General features: G+C 48.5%; 1 protein-coding gene across 5 annotated transcripts in view; it reads left to right on the forward strand.

Moving 5' to 3' along the window:
• The window catches only part of ENOSF1 (enolase superfamily member 1), an 831,595-nt gene that overhangs the window by 765,861 nt on the left and 41,343 nt on the right, over positions 1-24,391 (forward strand). For all 5 annotated transcript variants that reach the window (XM_069620869.1, XM_069620872.1, XM_069620871.1 and 2 more), the window contains one exon: positions 8,135-8,234. In XM_069620869.1, the coding sequence (XP_069476970.1) occupies positions 8,135-8,234 (100 nt within the window). The remainder of the gene's footprint in view (positions 1-8,134; positions 8,235-24,391) is intronic.

The raw sequence follows: 24,391 nt of genomic DNA on the forward strand, positions 1-24,391 counted from the left end.
CTCTTTCTTTGTCTTTGCAGGCGACGATGCAGAATGAAGAAATCCGGAATTCGCCGCGTGCCGGTAAGTGTAACACTGCTGTTTATCTTTGCAGGTGAAGATGCAGCGTGAAGAATCCGGACTGCACAGCGTGCCGGTAAGTAGAATAATGCTGTTTATCTTTGCAGGTGAAGATGCAGCGTGAAGAAGCCGGAATGCACAGCGTGCCAGTAAGTATGATAATGCTGTTTATCTTTGCAGGTGAAGATGCAGCGTGAAGAAGCCGGAATGCACAGCGTGCCAGTAAGTATGATAATGCTGTTTATCTTTGCAGGCGGAGGTGCAGCGTGAGACACGGCCGCTGCCGATGGATCAGGTAAGTAAACACTGCGTGTTAAAGTTCGTCCTGCTAACCTGTTGTTTATGGTCTTTTGCAGGTGCTGATGTTGATCGGGTACAGTAATGGTAAGTATAATTCTTGCAGGTTCAGGATCCAAAGAACAAAGGCTGGAACAGACTCGGTGAGCGTTCTGCTGCAGATGCAGAATAACGCGAAGCACATTTCATCAATCGGGTGTGGTTTAAATAGCCTAGGAGTGATGAGGCGTCTCCTTCCACGGCCCCGCCTAGGTAAGAAAAGAGTTCCTGCTTCCAGAAGAGTTCCAGTGCTGTATCCAGGGAGTGGAGCTGCCCCACCCAGGTAAGAAAGTAGTCCCAGTTCACCGAGGACTTCTAAGAGTCTGGTAAGTAAGCAGCATGGTCTGCCACAGGTAAGTCCACCCAAGCACCTTCACACCAATGATGAGCCCGGCGCTTCCAGTGCCGGGACCGATGCTTCTGATGAGCCTGGTGCCACAGGCGCCAGGACAAGGTCCAAAAGGTCCCTGTGGGGACCGGCTGGTGCCTAGGATCAGGGTTAGGGGCCTGCTTCCAAGGACGTTGGGCTGGTCCTGACTCCTTGGAAGCAGTGATCATGACAGTGCCTCACAGTCACTCACCCACTACTTCCGTATCCGCCCCACTTTGCATATACCCCAGAGGTTATGTGTCTCGCAGCATCTCCATGGGCTGCCGCTGCCTAACAGTCGCGCAGTGTGCAGGATTCCAGTGGTTTCCCAACGTCAGGGGGGTCTGCTCCACCTCCTCAGCCCCCTGCGCACCCTCTCCACCTTGCGCTCAGTCCTGTGCCTGTGCTCTCTGGGTGCGCTTTCACCTATGTGACACTGTTCTTCGTTTTAGTCAAACAGTTCTGGGTGCATATAGTCCCGGGCCGGGTGCCTCTTATTGGGCCTCATTACACGGAAGGGTTAATGGTCACCGGCAATGGTACCGGTGACCGTTAACCTTTACCGCCTTACTACGAGGTCCCTTTGCGGGTAGGTACTTTAACGCCTGCTGTTTAGCAGGCGTTAAAAACCAACCCGAAAAGGGACCAGGGTGCTAATTACGGTACCGCAATTTGCGGCACCATAATTAGCACCTTCCCCATTCCCATAGAGCCCTATGGGGCAAAAATGGGAATGGGGAAGGGCAATGGGGGAAGGGGGAATTACCGCCCGCCAACCTTGGAATAGGGCGGTAATTCCCCTTTCCACAAAGGCGGTGCCGGTATTTTACCGACATGGACCAAGGTGCTAATAGCACCTTGATCCTCCACCTACCGTGTAATGGGGCCCATTGTCTTTTATGCTGCAGTTACAGACTGTGCCCTATATATCACGTCCCCCGCGGCTGATCCTGCCGTGACGCTGTCTATGGAATTCACGTGCCAAGTTATTGACTCTTTATCAATCACACGGGTGTCCCGCGGGCGTTCCTCTATTGAACCTATCTGCCGTGCGCGTGTGCGCTTTGCCGTTCAGCTCTTCGTTCAGGGGGGAGGGGGCACACACTTGTATGCTCCGTGCCTCCCAGGCTCCGCAGAGGCCAGGGACTCAGTCCTCTCCCCACGCACACTGCAGCTGGCTATTGAGCACCCCACTCACCGTGCCGCTTCCAGCCTCCTTTGTCCTCCCCAGTATTCCGGGCTCGTCTTCCATTTTTGCCTGCAGGCCTGTGCCTTCTGAGTGTGCTTTCACTTGTGTGGCATTATTCTTGTTTTGGCCACACCGTTGTGGGTGCATCTAATCCAGGACCAGGTGCTTCTTATTTCCTATTCTTGTTACAGCAGTTATATTACGTCCCCAGCAGCTGATCCTGCCCTGGCACTTTGTTTGACGATCGCGTGCCAAGTTACTCACACTTTGTCAAACTTGTAGGTGTCCCGCAAGCGTTTCACTGTTAAACGTGTTCGCCTGGCACGTGCGCGCTTTTGCCGTTCTGCTTTTTCGTCCGGGGGGGCACTCACTTGTACGCTCTGTGCCTCCCGGACTCCCATGGTCCAGGACAAAAGGTGACAAATCATTCTTGGTTCGGTAATTCTTCTTCCAGTCTGATTCACACGAATGTGCTGCAATTTTGATACGATTATCTTGTGCCCAACAGCTCACGCTTTCAAGGATCATATGGCGGATCTTGGAGCTCCGTGGAGATGCAGCCTACTCAATGGCTGCCAAACCACGCCCCCTCATAAATTGCATCAGTGGCCATCTTGGATTAATGATGTCACTCACAGGCCCTCTGCGACAAATTGAGACAAAACACCTTGCAATACATGATTATATGCTTCATTTGCAATGCAACTCCAGTATTCCTAACTTCGCCTTCATTCAGAATCCCACAGATTTACATATGCCCCTCAATTATATCTTTCAAACCGCTGCATCAGGCTTCATCTAAATGAAAATGAAACTAGACCTACTAACGTGGAATGCGGAGTGCCAAAGGGCTCTGCTCTGTCAACATTATTATTCACAATATACTCTAAACCTGGTTTATGACTTTGATCCTTCTCAGCTTTATTTGAATCTATACGATTACTGCAAACCCCATCACTGCAACCCCGAAATTGCTGACTTTTTTTTATTTTGACCCCCTTTACACCACATATATATGCAGGGTAGACCCCCCACAGCTCTCCCTACTTGCATTATATACCATTACCCCCCATATATATATGTGTGTGTGTGTGTGGTGTAATGGGGGTCAAAATAAAAAAAGTCAACATTTTCTGATGGCGCAGTGATGGCGGCTCAGTAATCATCTAATTCCCCTTATTTTCATCTTGAGAATAATAACATTGATACCTTTTAACTGCCATCTACTCTTTCTATGTATCAAGAGTTGTATGGGTGGTATTGGTTGGGCCTGGATGGGTCTATAATCAAGACTATTATTGGGGGGTCTGTTAGTAAACTGTCCAAGTTGGGTACTCAACCTTTAGTACATTCTAGTTCCATGCCTTCCTAAAATGAGAAATGTAGGTGTCCTCTTTGACTCCAAGATGAATATGACAGACCATACCAACTGTCATCAGCTCCTAAAGCTATTATCTTTGACATCTCCTCTTAAAAAATCATATCGCTATAGTTGCATTGCCAGGGTATTTGTCAGCTCAAACATGGAATATTGGAACTTCAACCATGCTGGAGCATGTAGGTCTGTAGTATCAAGACTACAGGACCTCTAAAAAAAATATGGCTTCTGCTATAATCATTGCTGCTCGCCACTTTCTGGCCTCTCCCAATCTCAAAGATTTACATTGGCTTCCAATTGCTATGTGTGTTACATTTAGGACAGCAACTCTGCTTCACAAAAGCTTCTACGGTATGTATTTGTATTTTTTGTATTTGTATTTTATTTGTACTTTTATAACGCTTTAGGTCAAAGCACTGTTCAAGATAAAACCAGTACATAAAATGTCCGCATGGAGGAAGCAGGTCAAAAAAAGGAGGAGAGATATAGAGCGAAGGAACAGAGGAACGATAGGTGACGAATCTGAGGAGTTTGTCACCTCTGCCCAAGAGGTAGCCATTCCCTTTGGGACTAGGAAGGTGAGCCTGATACACTTAGCACCCCCCAAGGGGACAGGGTAAGCAATATCCATCTGGGGCGATATCCCTTAGGGGACAGGAACAGCGCAGAGAAGACTGAAGTCACCATCCCCTTTCCCCCAGAAACACCTTTATGGGTATGCAGGAACTAAGATGTGTGAAAACTCTTTAACAGTGGTTGGCTCTGCATCTGACCCAAACCTCATTTCATCCATTTTAGGGAAAACAGCAGAATGACGGAAAAACCAACCTGCTTAAGTCACATCAGGCAAGGAACCAATCAGGAAGCAGTATCCATGCAGCCCATAGACTTTAATTACACTGCAGCTCACATTGAACGGAGAGATGCTCAAAGAGACAGAATACCAGACGTGGCGTTGAACCTGGAGGTCCACATTAGGAGAGTGCAATGTGGCTCGGCAGGCGAGAAACTGAGCCATGAATGTGGTTACCCAAGCGAGAACGGGGTACCTCAGAGGGCCAATGCAGAGCCGGAGGAGGGACTACCCAGTAGCTCCCGCACCAAGTTAGGAGGAAACGCCCAATGCTGCAAAGTGCTGTTGAGCTGCATAAGCTGCTCCTTGGCATGATGAGTCAGTCGGTCTACATAGCCTTCCCAGAGGGCACTGCTCGTCAGGTACAGTTATGCAGTGTCTCCAGAGGCCCAAGGGGTGGGCAGCAACGTGAGCGGGCTAAGCCCCGGTGTGGGAGAAAGCACCAGAAGCCCCAGAAAGGGGAATGAGACAGTGACGATCCCTGCCATGGGATAAAGAGTCAGAAACCCCAGAGTGTGGGGAAAGATCCTCAAAGTGGGGAGCGAACCAGGAAACCCCAGATAGGAGATAAAGAAAGAAGCCCCTGAGTGTGGATGAAGCGAAAAGCCCCAGAGAAGGGAAAGGGAAATAAAAAAGGCCTGGAGGGGGGAAGTAAAGCAAGAAGCCCCATAGTGTGAACAAAGAGAGGGAAAGGACCCTGATTGGGGAGCAAGCCAGACAAATGTCTCCCTAAAGGGAGAAAGACTATCAGATTTATAACTGGAATGAGAAGCAGCAAGAGTTCTGTCTGGAGTCCCGGGATGGCATACCAGCGCCCCATTGGTATATCTTGGAAGCAGATGGTATCAGGGCTGGTTTGTTAGGGATTTGGTGGGATTCCTTCTCTCCCATTATGTTGACAGTGGCTCGTGAGTTGACTAGGAAGCAGAATTGTTTCCCTCCTATTTCCACCGATATCTTGGGTGCTTCACGTGCTTCTCCTTCGTCCATGATGAGATTGACATATTCGTCTTGTAGGTATTGGTCATACTGCTCCACTTCATAGTTGAGCCCTTGTTGGTCAGCCTCATAGTAGGTGCTGTGTGCTGGAGGTCCATCATATTCATCTCTTATGTGGGATACTTGCTCGTGTCCTTCATATTCCTGGGTCTCATCGCTGGAGTAGACGTCTTCAACTACTCTGGCATATCTTCTTGGGTTTTGGTGGTAGGAACGTGTTTGGTAGGCTTAAGCTTGTGGATTTCTGTTGGATATTTTGAATTGGGGGGCAACAGGTGGTTGTTGAGTTGGAAATGGTCTGCCTTCCCTGCAACTGACTGAAAATGTCCTTCTCTGCCGCAGTTGCCGCACCTCTGGGACAGTGCGGGACAGGTCCCTGCATGAGGGAAGGCCATCCCACAGCAGTAGCACTGTTGTTGGGTTCTCAGTGTCATTGAGTAGTTGGGATTGGGGGCTCTTTCTGTTGTTCTAGTGGCGTTGGACTGCATTGCCGCTATCGTTTCATTCTTGTCCTGTTTTGTCAAAGCGGGGCCTGCTATTTGCGTTACTTGTTTCTCGACTCTTTCTAAGATCCCAGCCATCTGGCTTGCTTCTTCTATGGTGATCGGCTTTTTGATGAGTTGTTTCTTTAGGGTCTGGGATACACATCCCTCGATTACTCAGACATATGGCCTCATCAAGCGAGAAAGCATGAAATTGGCAGTTAGCTCCTTTTATACGTAGGCGGGTGATGAATTCATCGACGGTCTCGTCGATCCTTTGCGTGCACTGATTAAATAAGTACCTTTCATAGTCCCTGTTGGGCTCAATTACCAATCTCTTATTTATTGCTGCAATTAGTGTTGGGAAGTCAGTTTGTTCAGCTGTTGGTATGGTTTTCAACAGGATTTTGATGTCATTTCCTGCTAGGTTCAAAAACATGCTGCGTAATCTCCGTGATTTTTCTCCCCCTCAGCATCCATGAAGGTATTGAATTCTTCTAATCACTCAACCCACCTCGGGCCGTTGTCCGCTTTTGGGATCATAGAGAAGGGGGGGGGCATGCGCCATGCAGTGGTTGCCGTGTTCCCTGCGGGTGCCGGAGGGATTGGAGCTTGCTGATCTCAGGGAGAGCTCATGGTGGTAGGTGAGCGTGTCGCTGACAGTGTTGGGGTATCACCCACCTTTCCTGAAGTCTGCTGGACTGTAGACCTCTGTTGCGACCGCTGGCGGGCTGCCGCGCAATCGATGTGTGGGGGGGGCACTCCTTGTGCACCCTGCAGGGGTGAGGCCAACTATCTTGCTGGCGTGGAGTCGCGGCCACGTGGTGATGTGTCCTCACTGGTTCAGGATCCGATGGGCCTAGGATTAGGCGTTCTGCAGTACAAGTGGTATGCACATGTTTATGCTGACTCAGGATGTGGATGGGCCTGGGATCAGGCACTCTGTGTGTATGTGGCATGCACGTGTTTTTTTTAATGGGGAAAGGAGGAGGGCAACTTCAGGCTTGGCTGCCTGCCGGTGGGCCACGTGCTGTGCGTCGCGTGGCCGAATGTGCACAGAGGAGGGAGGGCCGGTCCGTGTTCAGGCGACCTCTGTTGGGGGCTGGGATCAGGCCGTAACGTGAAGGAGAAGGGCGGGTCCGGGATCGGACGCACGTAGGCACTGTGGAGCGGGCCGGGATCGGGCCGTTGAGCGTGGGAGGAGGAGGGCGGGCCTGGAGTCAGGCACGCACGCCAGCGGGCTGGAGTTGCCTGCAGCGTTGTTTGGAGCGGGATCGCTATCGGAGGATGAAAGAGGAGGAGGAGGAGGCGGTCTCGGAGGTCCCCTCGTCGCCAGTTGTTAAGCCCAGGAGGGCTAGTGGAAGAACGACAGACAGGCCGAGAGTTGTGCATATGTCCTCTTTATTTCACTGCACAACGTTAACTGACTAGAACTTTCCATCCCCATGTCTTCCCCGTCACGTGACGCTACCCATGTGACATGGTGTCAGTCTCTTAAGGAGACACGAACACTGTGACAGTAGTACTGCTGCATGTGCTTTACTTGTTCAGTGAGTGCAGGGGTGGACTGGGAGCCAAAAGAGAACCCAGAATGTTTTTTTTCAAAATGGCCCCATATTACACATTTTCAGTAAGCCAAACCTTTTGCCTACGAGAACATTTGGAAATACCACACAAAAGAGGTCCAGGGTGCAGAGGCCTACCGGGAAATCACAGAGTTCCCTATGGACCAGTCCACCACTGAGTGAGTGTGAGTAAAACATGTCGCTACTGTCTGAAGTGTGCCTGTTCTGTGAAAGTGAAGCTACGCTACTGCTATCTGTGCCGGATTTGTTCTGTGAATAAGGAGAGCGTTTAGTGCTGCTGCCTGTGCTGTACTTGTTCTGTGAGTCTGAGAGAAGTAGCGCTTGGTATTTGGTGAATACTCTGAACCCAGGCTTAAGTGAAACTTTGGAGGCTAGCTCTTCCCCCTCTTCTGTGGCAAGTGGTCATAAGGTACGTTTGTGGTTTATTGCATGGCCCTTCATGCAAAGTGTACTGCTCGCCTCACGGACACTTCATAACTACAAGGTAGGTCACAATAGCGGCCTTTCGAAGCTCCCATTGCCGTGTTACAGAAATTGCCCAGGTACACTGTCACACTTTACTGTGAATCATACTGATTTGCAGTAAAGAGTGACAGTGTAACTGGGCAATTTCTATAATTTCTCCCATTGGTGTCCTTTCAGATCCACAAATATCATATCATGTATATGAATATTACCTATGGGCTATTCACATGCGTACTGGGGTTCTTTCTATGTCTTGTTCTTTTTTTTTTTTATAAAACGTTAGCATGCCCATTAACATGTGTCATGGTCTAATCAGGTTGGTTATATGCCTCTCTAAATCTGTGCTCCTAAAGAGTGAAGTCCTTCAATATCAGCTGTGAAATGCTGAAATCTTGATTTTATTTTTCTCGTCACAGTTCCTGTTTGTCCTCATGCTGGAGGTGTTGGTCTGTGTGAACTGGTGCAGCATCTGATACTGTTTGATTACATTTCTGTGTCTGGAAGCCTGGAAAACAGGTCAGTGGAAATGTGTTATGTGAACTTGGTTGTGTGCTTAAATATCACCTGATTCCTTGCATGTTGCAGAAATGCATAACCTCATAAATGGCAGAGAAGGACCACCACGCCATCCAGTCTGCCCTTTTCCCTGCCTCCTGCAACACCACACAATAAATACCGCCTTTAACTCTGTCTTTATACACTGGTTGCTTCCCTTTGTCTATCCCACAAGAAAGTGTTTATTTCAGCCTATGGCATAAACTACCAAAGCTTCACTGACTCCACCATTTTTGCAGTAGTGTAGTATGGTGATCTGCGTGGGCTAAGCAGCTGGCAGGTTGTTTGTGAGAAATGTTCTTGTCGCCCAGTCGGAATCACAAAAACAAGACCCAACTGGCGATACCATAGGCGAAGTCAGCAAGGGCAGCTGGTGGATTTTTTAAATTTGAAGGGGCATAATATTTGCAAGAATGACTGAGTGTAGCAAGGGTGCCTAAAATAACTAAGAATGGTCCTGCCCCCCCCAAAAAAATATTTTTTTAATAATAGGATAAAATGATGCATAATACTGCACTCTTTCTGTGAAAAATTGGGTAAAAAGTGAAACAATTAGAAATTGATTTTGGAGGGCAACCCCAGTCCGATAATTAAAATGGATGCAAGTCACCAACAGTTCACAGGAGCATTTCCCAACACATTCTCATGATGTATTTGCCCACAATATAGGTTAATATTAAAACATTTTCACACTAGCTGTGCCCATGCATTTCAATGCTGGCTACACCAATACATACCTATATTCCGATAGAAGAACATACTTGTATTTGCTTTGCGCATAATGCCACTAAATATAATATAAAAATACACATCCATGCTGGCTCTGCCAAAATAAGGCAATATCCCCACTTAAGCAGATAATCATGTTGGCTTTGCCATTAAAAAGCCAGTACACAATAAGAAAACATGTTCAAACTGACAGCACAGTGTAGACCAGTTTAGCTATGTAATAACACGTATCATGTTTTCTTTACTTTTGACGACAAGTACAATATGCCATGCCACATTAAAAAAAAGCTAGACTGGCTCAACCAAAATACCAGTCTAGCCACTTAATAACACCCATCAAGCTTGCTTTATCGTAGATGCCCAGTAAAAAATACTATGCCAGTAAGAAGTGGCAATACTGGCTGCATTAAAATGCCAGTCTAACCACATAACCCTTCTCATTGTTGCTTTATCATAGTTTCCTGAATAAAATGTTCTTAAAATAGTACGTTTTCAAGATGACGAAATCAAATGGTGCAATGAGGAAAATAACTTAAGGTCCTTCCTTTAAGTCGAAAACGGTTGGGGTAAAATCTCTAAGTTAAAGTCCTTCTCTGAAATATCGAAGTCCATCAATTTAGAGAGGCCTTCTCACAGGCCTCCTCAGGTGGACAGGCAGCAGGGCCACTTATGCAAAAACTCAAACTGGGACCTATAGTTGCCTTTCAGGTGCTGGACCTCTTAGGTGAGGGATCAGCTGTGTGCTGTGCTTTGGTTCTTTATCTTAATCCTTTGGTTGATTCATCTCGCTCACAATGTCTCGCTCTCTGTTGCTTGCTTAGTATTTTGCCCCAACCTCCTATTGGGCTTCCAAGTTTATCCCTCTCTCTTTCTTCTGCAGCCTTTAGCTTCTGCCCCTCTTCTACTTCAGGGGTGGTTTGCGCCCAAACTCCTGTTGTAGTCCATTCTCCTACTTGCCCTTACCTGGGTCTTTTGACCTCCCTCCTTGCCTCCAGGGGTTGGCGTCTATCTCTCTTGGCTTCTCTCTCTTGACACCTCTGTGGAGTATTCTCACCTCTTACTTGCTGGCCCTTTTTGCCTTCTCTTTGCTTTGCCCCTCTTCTCTTCTGGGGACTTGCTTCTGACCTGGTCTCTCTACCAGGCCATAGTGATGTGTTGCCTTACCCTTTTCCCAGGCTTCTCAGCTCTCCCACCTTATAAGCTTAGGTGGGAGCCTCTTCTCAGGCAGGTCAGCTCTCCCACCTTTTAAGCTTAGGTGAGGCTGCAGAGGTACTCTCCTTCTTCCCCCTGTGTTAATCGGTTTCCTCCATGCTCTTCAGGCAGCTTCCATGCAGGCAGTGCTCCAAGGTCCTTCACCCAGACAGCATCTCCTCCTTCAGGTTACAGCTCCTCTTACCTTCACCAGCGTCTGGAGAGAAATGCAGGGAACCTGTCCCTGACTGGGACAAGTTCAGAATGCACTGGCTCTGCTCTTATAGCCAGACTAGTCCTCATCCTGTTGGCTGCTGATTGGAGGAAAGCCCTGTTTACAGGATTGGGTGGCAAGGTGTTTCGATTATGGTCCTCCTGTGTTAGGCTCTCTCACTTGATGGACCAGTTGGACTTCTGTTGTTTTAATCATGCTTTCACTTTCTTTATTTCCTTTATTTCTTCCTACTTTATCCTTGGACTATTTTTAAATATTAGGTTTTTATTTTTTCAGTTTAAGTAGCCATTACATTTCCCGAGGTCCCTCTATGGGGATTTAAGACAGGGTCCTCCCACCGGCTCTATGGCATTCCAGACATCCGAGGCTTGTCCTGGCGCTGTTGAAAGAAAAGGCTTGGGCCTTTCCTCTGAGGTCCTGCAGTGTCTTTCTGCCAGCGTCTCTCATCCAGTTCAATCCCATCAGAGCAGAGCACACCACTGTCCTGGCTCCCGTTGTTCCAGCACAGGCATGCTGAGGGGTGGATGTACCATTGTTCCTCCACGTGGCATGAGCTGTGCCACTGCTGTTGCAGTCCTGCTCCAGCCAGAAACACCACTTCTGCCACTAGGCAGTCGTGGATGAGTCTCTTGTGGGGATTGGACAGTACAATTCACCACACTGCCTTGAAGGGCATGTTCAGTTGCCCAGAAATTGTCTATCCCACCCAAGAGTCCCTTTTCGACTTCACACAGGGAATGATGGATACTCTAACCTATGTCACTTCAAACAGATTGCAGAAGAGACAAGTTGGGCCAAAGACTGCTACCTTATTTCACTTCACAGACCAGAAGGACGAACTAGGCTAAGTAGTCTTCTTCAGTACTGCTGCAGCTAGATTGTCTGCAAGAGCACCATCAAGAAAACTCAAAACATAATCCAACAGTGACTCCTATACCCCCAAGGGACACCCGCATCAGAACCCTTTTACAGAAGTGAACCTAAGTCAATCGGGCCGGCTCGAGAACCTTTATCTGACAAAGTGAGACTGAGATGTTGGGCAGAACGTCTATGTATGTATTGTGGAATAAGGGGTCTGTTTGTGTGAGACTGCCCAGTCGAACACCGTCATAAGGCGGAAAACACTAACTCTCACTCCTACAGAGGACAATGGAACATGAGAAAATGGTGAGTCCCCTTTCGGCCTCCATGCAATTTTCTGCCACACTGAATGGAAAATATCCTCTCTGGGAATAGTAGGCACCAGCATTGGCCGATTCTGAAACTGGTCTTTTTATGTTTGATTTGTGGGCAGCGGAGCATCACATTGACCAAATAACCAATCTGCAGGCTGAACCCCATAGGAGGCCTCAAAGGCTAACCTTTAGTTTCCAGACTAGTGGTGGAGGACACTCTATTGATGGAAATCGACAACCATACTGAAGCCGTATCATTCAACCTCATATGAGCAGCACACTTCCACTATAGATTGTACATTGTTGAGACAGATGCCAAGCTCTGGATATCTACCACACTCGACTGACTGACATTCACCTCAATACTCTACTTTTTTCTTCTTACTCCTTGACAACTACCACAGATCCACTGCATTTTAATGTACTTTATTATTGCATCCCTCTGTACATGTTTATTGCTTTTATTCTAATGTAACTCTAACCTTTGCCTTAATTGTAACTTCAACCACTGCCTTAACTACCTTGTTGTTACTTGTTGTTCTAAGATACGGGCCTGGATGCCTTCCGGCCTGGAGCGCTATACAAATAAAATACAAATTGGTCCATGTAACTAAAGTAGAAGCAAGAAGACGGAGAGAGAACACCCCATGGCAAATATGAAACCAATATAAAAAGCAAACTCAAGAGAACAGAACTATTCAGTTAGATATGAAGAATGCTTGCCTTGAGTGGAGAGACTATTATTGGGAGCACAATATCCAGCGGAAATAAGGACAGACCAATGTTATCTAAAGGTGCTACAACAGACAAACTGCTGAAATAGCTGAATGGACTGGTGCACTTATTGTGGGTGCATTTTCAATGTTACCCTGAACCTAAGATTCATCTTTAACCACCTGAACAGATTCTAGCAGCAAAAACATAATTTGTGCCATATATCAGTTCCTGGAAAAAGTCAGTTTGATGGACACTTGAGTGGAACCTGACCTGATACCATAGCTCTCACCCTTTTGTCTCACCAAGGCAGGTGAAAACACCAGATACTTTTTTGGGTGGGTGAGGGTGTATTGAAGTGAGTGGGGGTATAGAGAGCTTGGCGGGTGAGTTAGCTGATTGCAAGGTGGGTAACACCTGGCAAAAGCATGCAAGTTGTAAGGTATGTCATACTCTGGAAGAGACTCAAACATCAAGGGTTGCTGCATTCTTTATGTCATGACCGTAAAGTAGGTAGACATTGTGGAAGCAAGACCACCAGTGATCTGTACGACATTTCTATTGGTGGTCTTCTCTTTCCCAGGACATCAACAATTACACATACATCTGTGAGATATGTGCCCAACCCAAGCATGAGTCCTGCATCCATCAGGGAAGCACTAGCCACTTCCTTTACCACCATATTCTTGGCACACCTATTCGACAGACTTTATCACAGACCTTCCTGACTCAAAAGGCCATACTACCATTATGCTTATAGGAGATAAGGCGGGCACTAGTTGTGAACACTCCTGCGCTAAGCTCCACTTTTAGTCTTGGGTGTCCAAAAATATGCGTGCAAGGTCACATGTTAGTGGAGGTGAAGCCCACACCTCTTGTTAGGTTTTGTGCAAAAGTCCTGGCTACCTTGCAATGGTTTAGTTAGAAAAGATTCCCACGCTGAGTGCGGTTGGTACAATGAAATTTTATTACAGTGTAGACTCCGTCTTTGTGGTGGTCAGCCGACACGTGTTTCGACCTCGAGGGGTCTTTATCACGGTTAGGTCTGAGAATGTCGGGTGGGGGCAGTACCCTTGCTTGTTTCCCTCAGCGTGGGAAAATATATATATATATATATATATATATATCATTATGCTTACCATCCACTCCTTCCTCAAGTTGGCACACTTCTCTGAAATCTGTTCCACTTGCTGTACAAATAGCCAAGATATTCCCTTTGGATGTCTTTTGATTGCATGAACTCCCATTTGTTATTTCAGACAGGGGTATGATATGATATGGCATTTATAACACGCCTATACACAAGTTTTTCAAGGTGTAACGAGGCAAGGGAGGGGGAATTGAGGGAAGACAGAGACAACAATCTTACTGGGCCAGGTGACATTGAGATCATGCAAGTGTAGGGGAGGGGGTAAGGCGGAAAGTGGGGTGGAAATGGGCAGGGGGGCAGTGCAGTACATAGGATAAACAGTAAAATAAATAGAGACAATAAATAAGACAATAAATAAAAAGTGCGGCCAGCTGGTGGTAAGGCTAAGTGCAGACATCTGGTGTCAAGTGCTGGTAGGGGGCTGTAGGGATACAGAAACAGTCCCCAGGTCCAAGGGTTGCCAGGGGGCAGCGCAGGTGGGCAACTGGCGAGGTGGGGACCTGGGCCTGAGATCAGAGGGTAGCCAGGTAACCAGAGCAGTTTCAGCCAGGAGATCAGCAGGGGAGAGGAGGAGAGAAAGCAGAAGCAAAGAGGAAGGTCTTGAGGTGCTTCCAGAACCGGAGATGGTTATCCTCAATTTTCAGGAAGGCCAGGAAGCTGTTTCAGAGGGAGGCCCAGCAGAAGAAGGAGATCTATCACCAACTCGTTGCTTGGAGAAGCGACTGACCCTGAGGGAGTTGGAGGCGGAAGAGCGAAGAGCTTCAGAAAGAAAATACTTAGGAAGAGAGAGTTGAAGGTATTGAGGCCCCAGACCCCAGAAGGCCCTGTGGACAATGCAGAGGGTTTTGAACGTAATCCTCACCGCCACTGGGAGCCAGTCCAGAGATTACTGTCCTGGAGAGATTCGATCCATGGGTTTGAGGCCAAGGACAAGTCTTGCAGTACTGTTTTGGATGAGTTGCAGAGGGCGGAGAGTAGAGGCAGGCAGATTTAGAAAGAGGCTGTTGCAGTAGTCCAGCCTAGAGATAACCAGAGCACTGGATACAGTGAGTTTCTGGGAGAAGGAGAGGAAAGGAAGAATACCTCTGAGGAAGTGCAGCTGCTAGTGTGACTTCTTAGAGACGTTAGATATGTGAGGAGAGAAGGAGAGCATGGAGTTGAAGATGACCCTCAGGTTTTTAGTCTCACAGGTGGGAGCAGGAAGAGGGCCAAGGGAGGCCGGCCAGAGAGTAACAGGAAAGGAGGGAGCAGGTGTGCCGATGAGGTGAATCTTGGTCTTACTGGCATTAAGGCAGAGATCATTGGCGGCACATCACTCCTGGATAGCAGACAGACAGTCGGAGATGAGAGAAGGAGAAGAGGTGGCGGAAGGGAGCCTGAAAATGAGTTGAGTGTCACCCGTGTAGCACTGAAAGTTGGGGCAGAGAGCAGCAATGCAGTGGGTAAGAAGTGCCAGGTATTGGTTGAACAGCCAGGGTGAGAGGTTAGATGCCTGGGAACACCATAGATAGAGATAGAGATAGAGGAGAGGAAGGACCCAAGTTGGACCTGCGAGTGTCAATCGGAGAGGAATGAAGTCAACCAAGCCAGGGCCTGATCGGTGATACCCAGAGACGGTTGAGCAGGATGGCATGTTTGACCGTGTCAAAGGCAGAAGAGAGAGCAAGTAAGATGAGGACACAGGGGGTATTGGAATCAAGGTTGGAAAGCAGGTCTTCACGGATGTTCAGAAGAGCAGTTTCCATGCTCTGGCAGCTCTGAAGCCAGACTGATGGTCATGGAGACAACCAACAGATTCAGTGTAAAGATTAAGCTGGGAGATGGCCAGCTTTTCCAGGAGTTTGCCCAGGAAAGGTGTGATGGAGATTGGCCGATAGTTAGCCAGGCAGGTAGGGTCGGCAGAGGGTTTCTTAAGCAAGGGGTGCACAAGGGAATGCTTCAGGGGGGAGGCGAAGACTCCAGTGGCGAAGGAGTGGTTGCAGAAGTCAGCCAGAGCAGGAGCCAGGGTGTCAATTTGGTCCTTTATGGTTTTGGAGGACCAGGGGTGAACCTTTTTTGACAAGACTTTCATATATCGGACTTGTCTAGAAACCTCGTCTGGGGAGAACAGGGGAAAGGCAGAGAAGGAGGGATGCCAGGTGGCCGAAGAAGGGCCAGAGGAAGAGCAGGGAGTCGAGGGAGGAGAGGTAGAGACTGCAGCAGGATTGGCTCGCTCCTTGCCAATTTTAAAGAGGTCGGCCGAGTTGTTAGATGCCGCAGAGATGCGGACTTGGATGCAGGCTCTCCTCTTGGTACGGACAGAGAGCCGGTATTGCTGATGGAGCAGGCGGCAGGGCAGTTTGTCAGAGGATGTACTGGATGTCAGAGGATGTACTAGGATCCGGCCGCATTATTGGGGCCAGATCCTAGACACCCATGCTTCAGAGGGGTGTGGGTCCCAAGAGTGCCCGTAGAAGTAGAGGAGGCTGAGACCCTGATAGCCTGGAAACAACTAATAGCTACATTATTTGAGCCCACGCAAGACCGGATAAGTGACCGGGATGCAGCAGAATCTACATGAGAAGAACCCCTAATGCAAGACAAAGAAACAGAATATAAAAAAGACTAGGCTCGAAAAGGGGGGAGGGAGTGGGAGAAGCAGTGGAGAAGGTGGAAGGATGTAAACACAAAATGTCATTATATGCACTGCAAGTTTGGTTTGTGTTGTTCGTTGAATTAAAACTAGTAAAAAAAAAAAATTAAAAGTAGTAGTAGAAGAAAGTAAGTTGGGAAGTCCAAGAAGCCTGCAACTGCGGTGACTTTGGAGCCGGTGAATGAAGCCCCGTACTCCAAAGCACTCGAAACTCCTTGCCGGTAACTGTATACAGCTGAATTAAGGCTCACGTGTAAGGAGAAGCAAGTAAAGTTGTTTGTGGTCATTGGAAGTGCATTTGTTGCATTTAAACTATTAGCGGAGTGGTTGCATGTCTCCTATTAAGAGGGAGAACATTGCCGTTAAGCTTTTTTTAATTTTTTTAAATGTTTATTTTAAACCAAGGCAAGGTAACAAGTTTACAGCAAATGCAACAAATAGCATGACTCTTATTTCTTCCCCTCAATGTCCCCCTCCCGACATCCTCCCCTGCCCATGGTGCAGGTGTGTTTCCCTACTGCTTGTGCTTCGGTCTGTCCACCTTGTTTTGTGTTTCTCCTTTCAGGTGGCGGCGTGGTCCCCTAGGACTCGCCGGGCGTTAGTGGGCTTAAAGGCCAGAGCGGGGAATCTCTGGTCATATTCCAGCATGGGGGCCCAAATGTTCTGGAAGCGGTGGAGGATTCCGTCTTTTGCCGCTGTCACCTTTTCGGCAATCAGGATGTCCCATAGTTTCCCCCACCATTGGATCATCGAGGGGCCCTCTGGGGCCTTCCAGAAGCGGGCGGTCACTATTTTCCCCACCAGGAGGCATTGGGTTAGTAGTTTAGCTTTGTTTCCCCGAGCGCGGGTATGTCCCTGGTATCGAGGTCCCTAGGAGAACGGGTCCGGGGTCAAGAGGGAGTGGGGTTCGGGTGATTTATTCGATGACCGCTAGGCATAGTTTCCAGAACTTTTGGACCTTCGGGCATGCCCACCACATGTGGAAGAAAGAGCCCTATGGGCCACATCCTCTCCAACAAAGGGGGTCAAGGGAATACTTCATGTGATGGAGCCTGAGCGGAGAGTAGTACTAGCGCAGTAGAATTTTATACGCGCATTCTCTATTGGTGATGCAGGTAGATGCTGCGTGAGTTCATGACCAGACGTCCACTCTGGCCTGGTCATCCAGTGGGCATCCCAAGTCCGCCTCCCAATGAGCCATAGCCCGGGTACTTGTGGTCAGGAAGTCCTCCGAAAATCGTCTGTATAGCGTAGATATTCTGCCCTGGGATGGGAAGTCCTTGAGGGTTAGTTCAAGGGCTGTGAGGGGGCGCGTAGCTGCTTGGAGGGTCTGCGGATGTGAGCACCAATGGCGTAGCTGAAAATATGTGAACCTGTCCCTCTCTTGAAGTTGGAACCGCTCCTTAGATCGCTCAAATGTGCAGGGGAGGGCGTCCTCATATAGTTGGTCCAAGGTTTCGAGGCCTCCCTCTATCCAGTTCTGGAAGTTTCGCGGGTGCGTCCCGTTTGAGAAGGTTGGGTTGTGGAAAATTGGAGATAGGGAGCTCGGGATCCCCTTACGTTTTAATGCCCAGTCCCAGGAGGCCAGCGTGTGTTTGGTTGCCAGCGGAAGTCCCTCCCTGTGTTCTCTAAGGGCAGGTGGAATGTGCAGAAAGAATCTGAAGGGGAGCGGGAGCCATGCCTGCTCAAGCTCCACCCATCTTGGGCGGTCTGAGGCTATTTGCCAGGTGCGGACGTGAGCTAGTTGTGCTGCTGCCTTATAGGCCTGCAGGTCGGGGACCCCCAGACCCCTGATGTCACGATGCCCGCTCCCGGGGAGCCGGCTCAGGCCCTGCGTCCCCGAAAGCGGACATCAAGTCCCCGGGGAAGGTCCCAGCAACCCCTTATAGGGGCCCTTTGGACAGCGTCCTGGCGCCTATGGCGCCAGGTTCATAGAAAACGTCAGTCCTGGCACCATAGGCGCCAGGCTCATTATGAAAGTGTTTGGGTGCACTTACCTGATGCAGACCATGCTGCAGAACCCCGGCCTCTTTGAGGCCTGAAAAGAACTTCTTTACCTGTGGGACTCATTTACCACCCGGGCGTGGTCGGGGAAGGATACATACCTGATTGGAGGAAGGACACATTCTAGGAACTTCTTCCAAGGCTATTTAAACCACACCCGATCAGCCACACGTGCTTCGCGTTGTTCTGCATCTAGCAGCTGGACGCTCACCGTGCCTGCTCCTGCATCTTGACTTCTGCCACACCTGCCAGCATCCTAGATCACCTGCAAAGGAAGGGAACAAGAGAACAGAAGAAGGAAAAGGCCCCACCTGCTAAATCTGCATCCCAGAGACATTTCGCCGACAATCCTGAAAAGGAAGACATTTATTTTTAAAAGCACATCGCATCGATCGCTGCAGCGCCGCATTCTACTCACCTTTACAGGGCGCCTCCATGTTCAGCAGCGACCATCCGGATTCGCAGTCGCGCCCCCGCGCCTAGGGAGAAAAAGACAAGAACAAAGGTGAGAGAAAGAAGGGAAAAGGGAAGCTAAAACTCCATGTCAAGACTTACTTGTTGGGTCATTCCCTTTTCATTTCGGGTCCGCGCCGCATCCAGGCATTTTCGGACCCCGGCCCCTAAGGGGAAAAAGACATCAGCGTTAATGAGTGAATGAAAAGACATTACCAAAACACTCATTAAAGACTTACCTGATTTCCACAAGGATTTCACCGCTCACCTTGGGTCGGTGCCTGTTCCCCGGCATTCCGTACCCCGGCCCCTATGGGGAAAAAGACACTAGCATTAGAACATTAATGCATGGACACAAGGGGAACCACTTATAGAAAAACTTACCTGGAAGCCAAGCAAGTTTGGTTCTCACCCATCCGAAAATCCAGTGATGTAACTGGATACCAACGTGCCCCTGCATCAGAAGCAGGATGGAGAGCTCGTCCTTCCAGACCCTAAGGTGAGACGCTACAAGGAAGCACAGAAGGGTTTTGAGGAGGGTGAGAGGGGTAAGTGGGAGGCCGATTGCATTACCCCGCAGACAGTTAACCCCCTATTCTCACCTACAGAAGGATACTTCTGCGAGTCAGACAAGCCAGATCTGGGGCCCGGTCCAGTCCGTCTCCCGAACCCTGCGCATCACCTTAGACGAGGTCACAGCAGCGCGAACCAGGCCAGCGCCCCCGTGGGAGTCAGGTGAGCGTTACAGAACGCGAAGCCTTCCTACAAATTCCCACCCAGGCGCTATGGAAACTTCTGAGACTGATCAGTTGGCCCAATTACTGGGGGAATTACGGGCCGAAGTACATGCCGCTCGTCAAGAGACTAATGCCCTCAAGAGGGAATTAATAATATCAAAGGAAAGAACTGATGACCTGGCCAGACAGCTTTTGCAAGGTCAAGCTGGACAAACTCCTCTACCCTGTTCCAGAGGGAACCCCGCTCCTGTGGTTCCCAGTAACCCTGTGCAGATTAATCTACCTGGAAACATGCCGCTGGCCCCACCTGAACGCTTTGCTGGGGACCCGAAACGATTCACCGTATTCATGAATCAGTGTCGTTTGCACTTCCTATGCAGACCTGAGGCTTTCCCTAATGATCAGACCAAAGTAGCCTTTGTTTTGCCATATCTCAGCGGCTGCGCTGCCGATTGGTCAGTTCCACTGGTTACTCAAGATGACCCGATTCTCCGTGATTTTCAAGGATTTCAAGCAAGCATGGAAAGGTTATTTGCTCGACACTCTCAGGGGCAGGCTCTGGATGACGAACTTCTATCCCTGCGACAGGGCAATCAGGACCTCCTATCCTATACTGCAACCTTTAATAGACTAATTGTGGAAACAGGATGGCCAGAAGATAAAAGAGTCACGTTATTTTATCGAGGTCTACGCGGAGAACTTAAAGATGTCTTGGCCCAAGTTGTAAATCCGCCCCAAGAATGCACAGAATATATAGACTTAGTGGTCCAATTGGATCACAGACTTCAAAACAGAAAAACAGATCGGTCCAGGTTTGAGACCCGGGTGTTGGTCAAGACCCACGCTAACCCCAAGGGAGTTGATGTCTCTGAGCCTATGCAAATTGGAGGGGTTAAAGAACCCTTAACTCAAAAGGAACGTGAAAGGAGGAGGCAGTTAAAATTATGTCTTTATTGTGGGAACTCTGGACACTTTCTACGAGATTGCCCGGCAAAACCGCCCCGAAAAGCGGTAGGAGCCGCTGATAAAAACCATGAAGACTCTGTTTCTGGAAACGACTCAGCCCGACAAGCGTAGGGGTCCGCTTGCCGAGCTTGAAAACTAACTCTCAGACCTCGCATTTCATTGTGCCAATGGTTCTCGTAGATCCAGAAAAGCCTAAGCGGTTGCATGCAATAAAGGCATACATCGATAGTGGGGCTATTGGAAACTATGTGGATCATGAATTGGCCTCTAGGATTAACCTCCCTCTCCGTCCTAAAACCAGCAAAGATGTCATCACCACAGTCGATGGAACTGAAATTGCCTCTGGACCGGTAACACATTCCACTACTGGGGTGACTTTTATTGGTCCTGACGGCCATCGGGAGGCAGTTGTGTTTGATGTAATCAAGGCTCCACAGTTTCAGGTTATTCTTGGAATTCCTTGGTTAGAGACACATAATCCTCAAATTGATTGGCGAGCTAAGAGAATAACCTTCCCGGATTGTGCACAAACATGCTACCCAGAAAACCTGAAGATTAATCTAGCATCTGTAACCTCTGCCTCCATGCAATTGCTTCCGGAATACCAGGACTTTCAGGACGTCTTCCAAAAGGAACAGGCCAACACGTTACCTCCTCACCGATCGTACGGTTGCCAAATCGATCTGGTGCCCGGTGCACAACCCCCTTGTAGCAGGATTTATGCCCTTACCGAACCTGAGAACCTGCATTTGAGACAATATTTGGATCAATACCTCGCCAATGGTTTTATTCGCCCGTCAAAGTCCCCGGCATCCTCGGCTTTGTTCTTCGTGCCTAAAAAAGAAGGCAACCTTAGAACTTGTATCGATTACCGTGCATTGAACCAGATAACGGTTAAAAACCGTTATCCTCTGCCTCTGATTCCTGAACTCCTTGACCAGGTGAAGGACGCTTGCATATACACCAAGTTAGATCTCCGGGGGGCATATCATCTGGTGCGAGTAAAAGAAGGCGACGAATGGAAAACAGCCTTCCGTACAAAATATGGATTATTCGAATACCAGGTAATGCCTTTCGGGTTGTGCAATGCGCCTGCTGCCTTCCAATTCTTCATGAATGATGTCCTTCGGGAACTCATCGATGTTTGTGTCGTCGTCTATATCGATGACATTCTAGTGTACTCCTCTTCGGAATCTGATCACAGAAAACACGTTAGGGCAGTTCTGAAAAAACTGCGCCAACACAAACTATTTGCTAAACTGGAGAAATGTGTTTTCCATACCACAGAAGTTGAGTTTCTCGGTTTCATCCTGACACCCAAAGGAGACCGAATGGACTCAAGAAAAGTGGATGCCATCCTCAAATGGCCATCACCTAGCTCTGTAAAAGGGGTTCAAAGCATGCTCGGCTTTGCCAATTTCTATCGCAGGTTTATCCCGGAATTTTCACGCATAGTACAACCCATTACTGCACTCTTGAGGAAAAATAAACGTTTTGAATGGTCTGAAGAAGCCGAGCAGGCCTTCCAGGATTTAAAAGCTAAGTTTACCTCCGCACCTATATTGAAACACCCACGTCCAGATCTCCCGTATGTCGTCGAAACTGACACATCCAGCCTAGCCATGGGAGCAGTTCTGTCTCAAAGAGATCCTGAAACCAACCAACTGCATCCCGTAGCATTTTGGTCCAGAAAATTCTCGGCACCAGAGATTAATTACGCAATCACTGACAAAGAACTGTTAGCCATAAAGTCCGCTTTTAAAGCCTGGCGGCATTACCTGCTTGGCGCTCGACATACCATCACGGTGATCACTGATCACCGGAATTTACAGTATTTGAAAACCGCCAAGGCTCAGTCATCACAGCAGCTCCGATGGGCTTTACTTTTCGCTGAATTTGATTTCGTGATTACCTATCGACCTGGCTGCAAGAACGGCAAAGCAGACGCCTTATCCCGAATTGGAATGGGAGAATCTGATACAAACTTAGAACCAGTACCAATAATTCCCGAACAGAGAATTCTAGGCATGACTTTGTTACAGACGCTTGAAGACATTCAAGTCAGAGTGAAACAACTCCTGGACCCTACAGTCCTACAGGATTGGATACAAAAGGGATCAGACTTTACCATAGATAATGGTTTACCTTATTACCAAGGACGCTTATTCCTGCCGCACAAGGATTTACACGAACTAGTTATTTCAGGTTATCATGATACATTAATAGAGGGACACCCCGGTATTGCCAAGACAATGGAAAAGTTGAAACGACAATTCTGGTGGCCCTCTTGGCGAAAAGATGTTAAATCTTTTGTGATGTCCTGTGGTGTTTGCGCCCAAAATAAAGGTCAAAAGAAAAGACCAGCCGGTCTCCTTCAACCTCTAGACATACCGCCAGTACCCTGGCACACCCTATCAATGGATTTTATTACGGACTTGCCTCCTTGTTCAGGATACAATACCATTCTGGTAATTGTGGATTTGTTTTCCAAAATGGCCCACTTCATTGCTTTGAAAGGTTTACCTTCAGATTCTGTCCTAGCCAAAGAATTCCTCGAAAATATTGTTCGGCTACATGGATTCCCATCTATACTAATCTCTGACCGGGGAAGCCAATTCATTTCCCACTTCTGGCGCAAATGTTGTCAAATGGCACAAATCGACGTAAGATTATCGACCAGTCACCACCCTCAGACCGATGGTCAGACCGAGAGGACAAATCAGACCCTTGAGCAGTACTTACGGTGTATGTTACAGCAATCTGAAAGCAACTGGAAAGACATTCTTTGGATAGCCGAATACGCATATAAAAATTCGGTACACTCTGGAACTGGCCATAGTCCTTTTTATACCTTGTTTGGACATCACCCTCAAACCTCGACTCACCTCGGAGTGCCCGCAGTAGAACATCTGCATTCTACCATTACCCGAGCCTTCAAAGAGGCAACCACGCATTTACAACAAGCCAAGAGAAAATACAAGGAGAATGCTGATCTACATCGGAGTGAAGCACCTCCGTATCAGATTGGGGATCAAGTGTGGTTAGCTACCAGAAATTTACCGCTCAAAGGGCCTCGAACTTTTAACCCAAAATATCTGGGACCTTATTCTATTACGGCAATAATTAACCCAGTAGCGGTTAAACTTGATTTACCAGCTAATATGCGAATTCACCCTGTTTTTCATGTGTCACTTCTGAAACTAGTGGTACCCGGAACCCGACTACTCAAACCTCCAGAACCTATGCAAATAGATGGGGAACCCGAATTCGAAGTGAAGGACATTTTAGATTCAAAAATGTTTAGGTCAAAGCTTTTCTACCTAATTGATTGGAAGGGGTACGGACCTCAGGAGAGGTCGTGGGAACCCAGTGACCATGTGCATGCACCTCGATTAGTCAGGAAATTCCACCGACTCTTCCCAAACAAACCAAAACCCCCAGAGGGAACAACCTTGGGAGGGGCCTTGGGGGGGAGTGCTGTCACGCTGCCCGCTCCCGGGGAGCCGGCTCAGGCCCTGCGTCCCCGAAAGCGGACATCAAGTCCCCGGGGAAGGTCCCAGCAACCCCTTATAGGGGCCCTTTGGACAGCGTCCTGGCGCCTATGGCGCCAGTCTCATAGAAAACGTCAGTCCTGGCGCCATAGGCGCCAGGCTCATTATGAAAATGTTTGGGTGCACTTACCTGATGCAGACCATGCTGCAGAACCCCGGCCTCCTTGAGGCCTGAAAGGAACTACTTTACCTGTGGGACTCATTTACCACCCGGGCGTGGTCGGGGAAAGATACATACCTGATTGGAGGAAGGACACATTCTAGGAACTTCTTCCAAGGCTATTTAAACCACAACCGATCAGCCACACGTGCTTCGCGTTGTTCTGCATCTAGCAGCTGGACGCTCACCGTGCCTGCTCCTGCATCTTGACTTCTGCCACACCTGCCAGCATCCTGAATCACCTGCAAAGGAAGGGAACAAGAGAACAGAAGAAGGAAAAGGCCTCACCTGCTAAATCTGCATGCCAGAGACGTTTCGCCGACAATCCTGAAAAGGAAGACATTTATTTTTAAAAGCACATTGCATCGATCGCTGCAGCGCCGCATTCTACTCACCTTTACAGGGCGCCTCCATGTTCAGC

The sequence above is a fragment of the Ambystoma mexicanum genome, chromosome 5q, assembly GCF_040938575.1.
Source record: "Ambystoma mexicanum isolate Mex_15411 chromosome 5q, UKY_AmexF1_1, whole genome shotgun sequence".
Classification (NCBI taxonomy): domain Eukaryota; kingdom Metazoa; phylum Chordata; class Amphibia; order Caudata; family Ambystomatidae; genus Ambystoma; species Ambystoma mexicanum.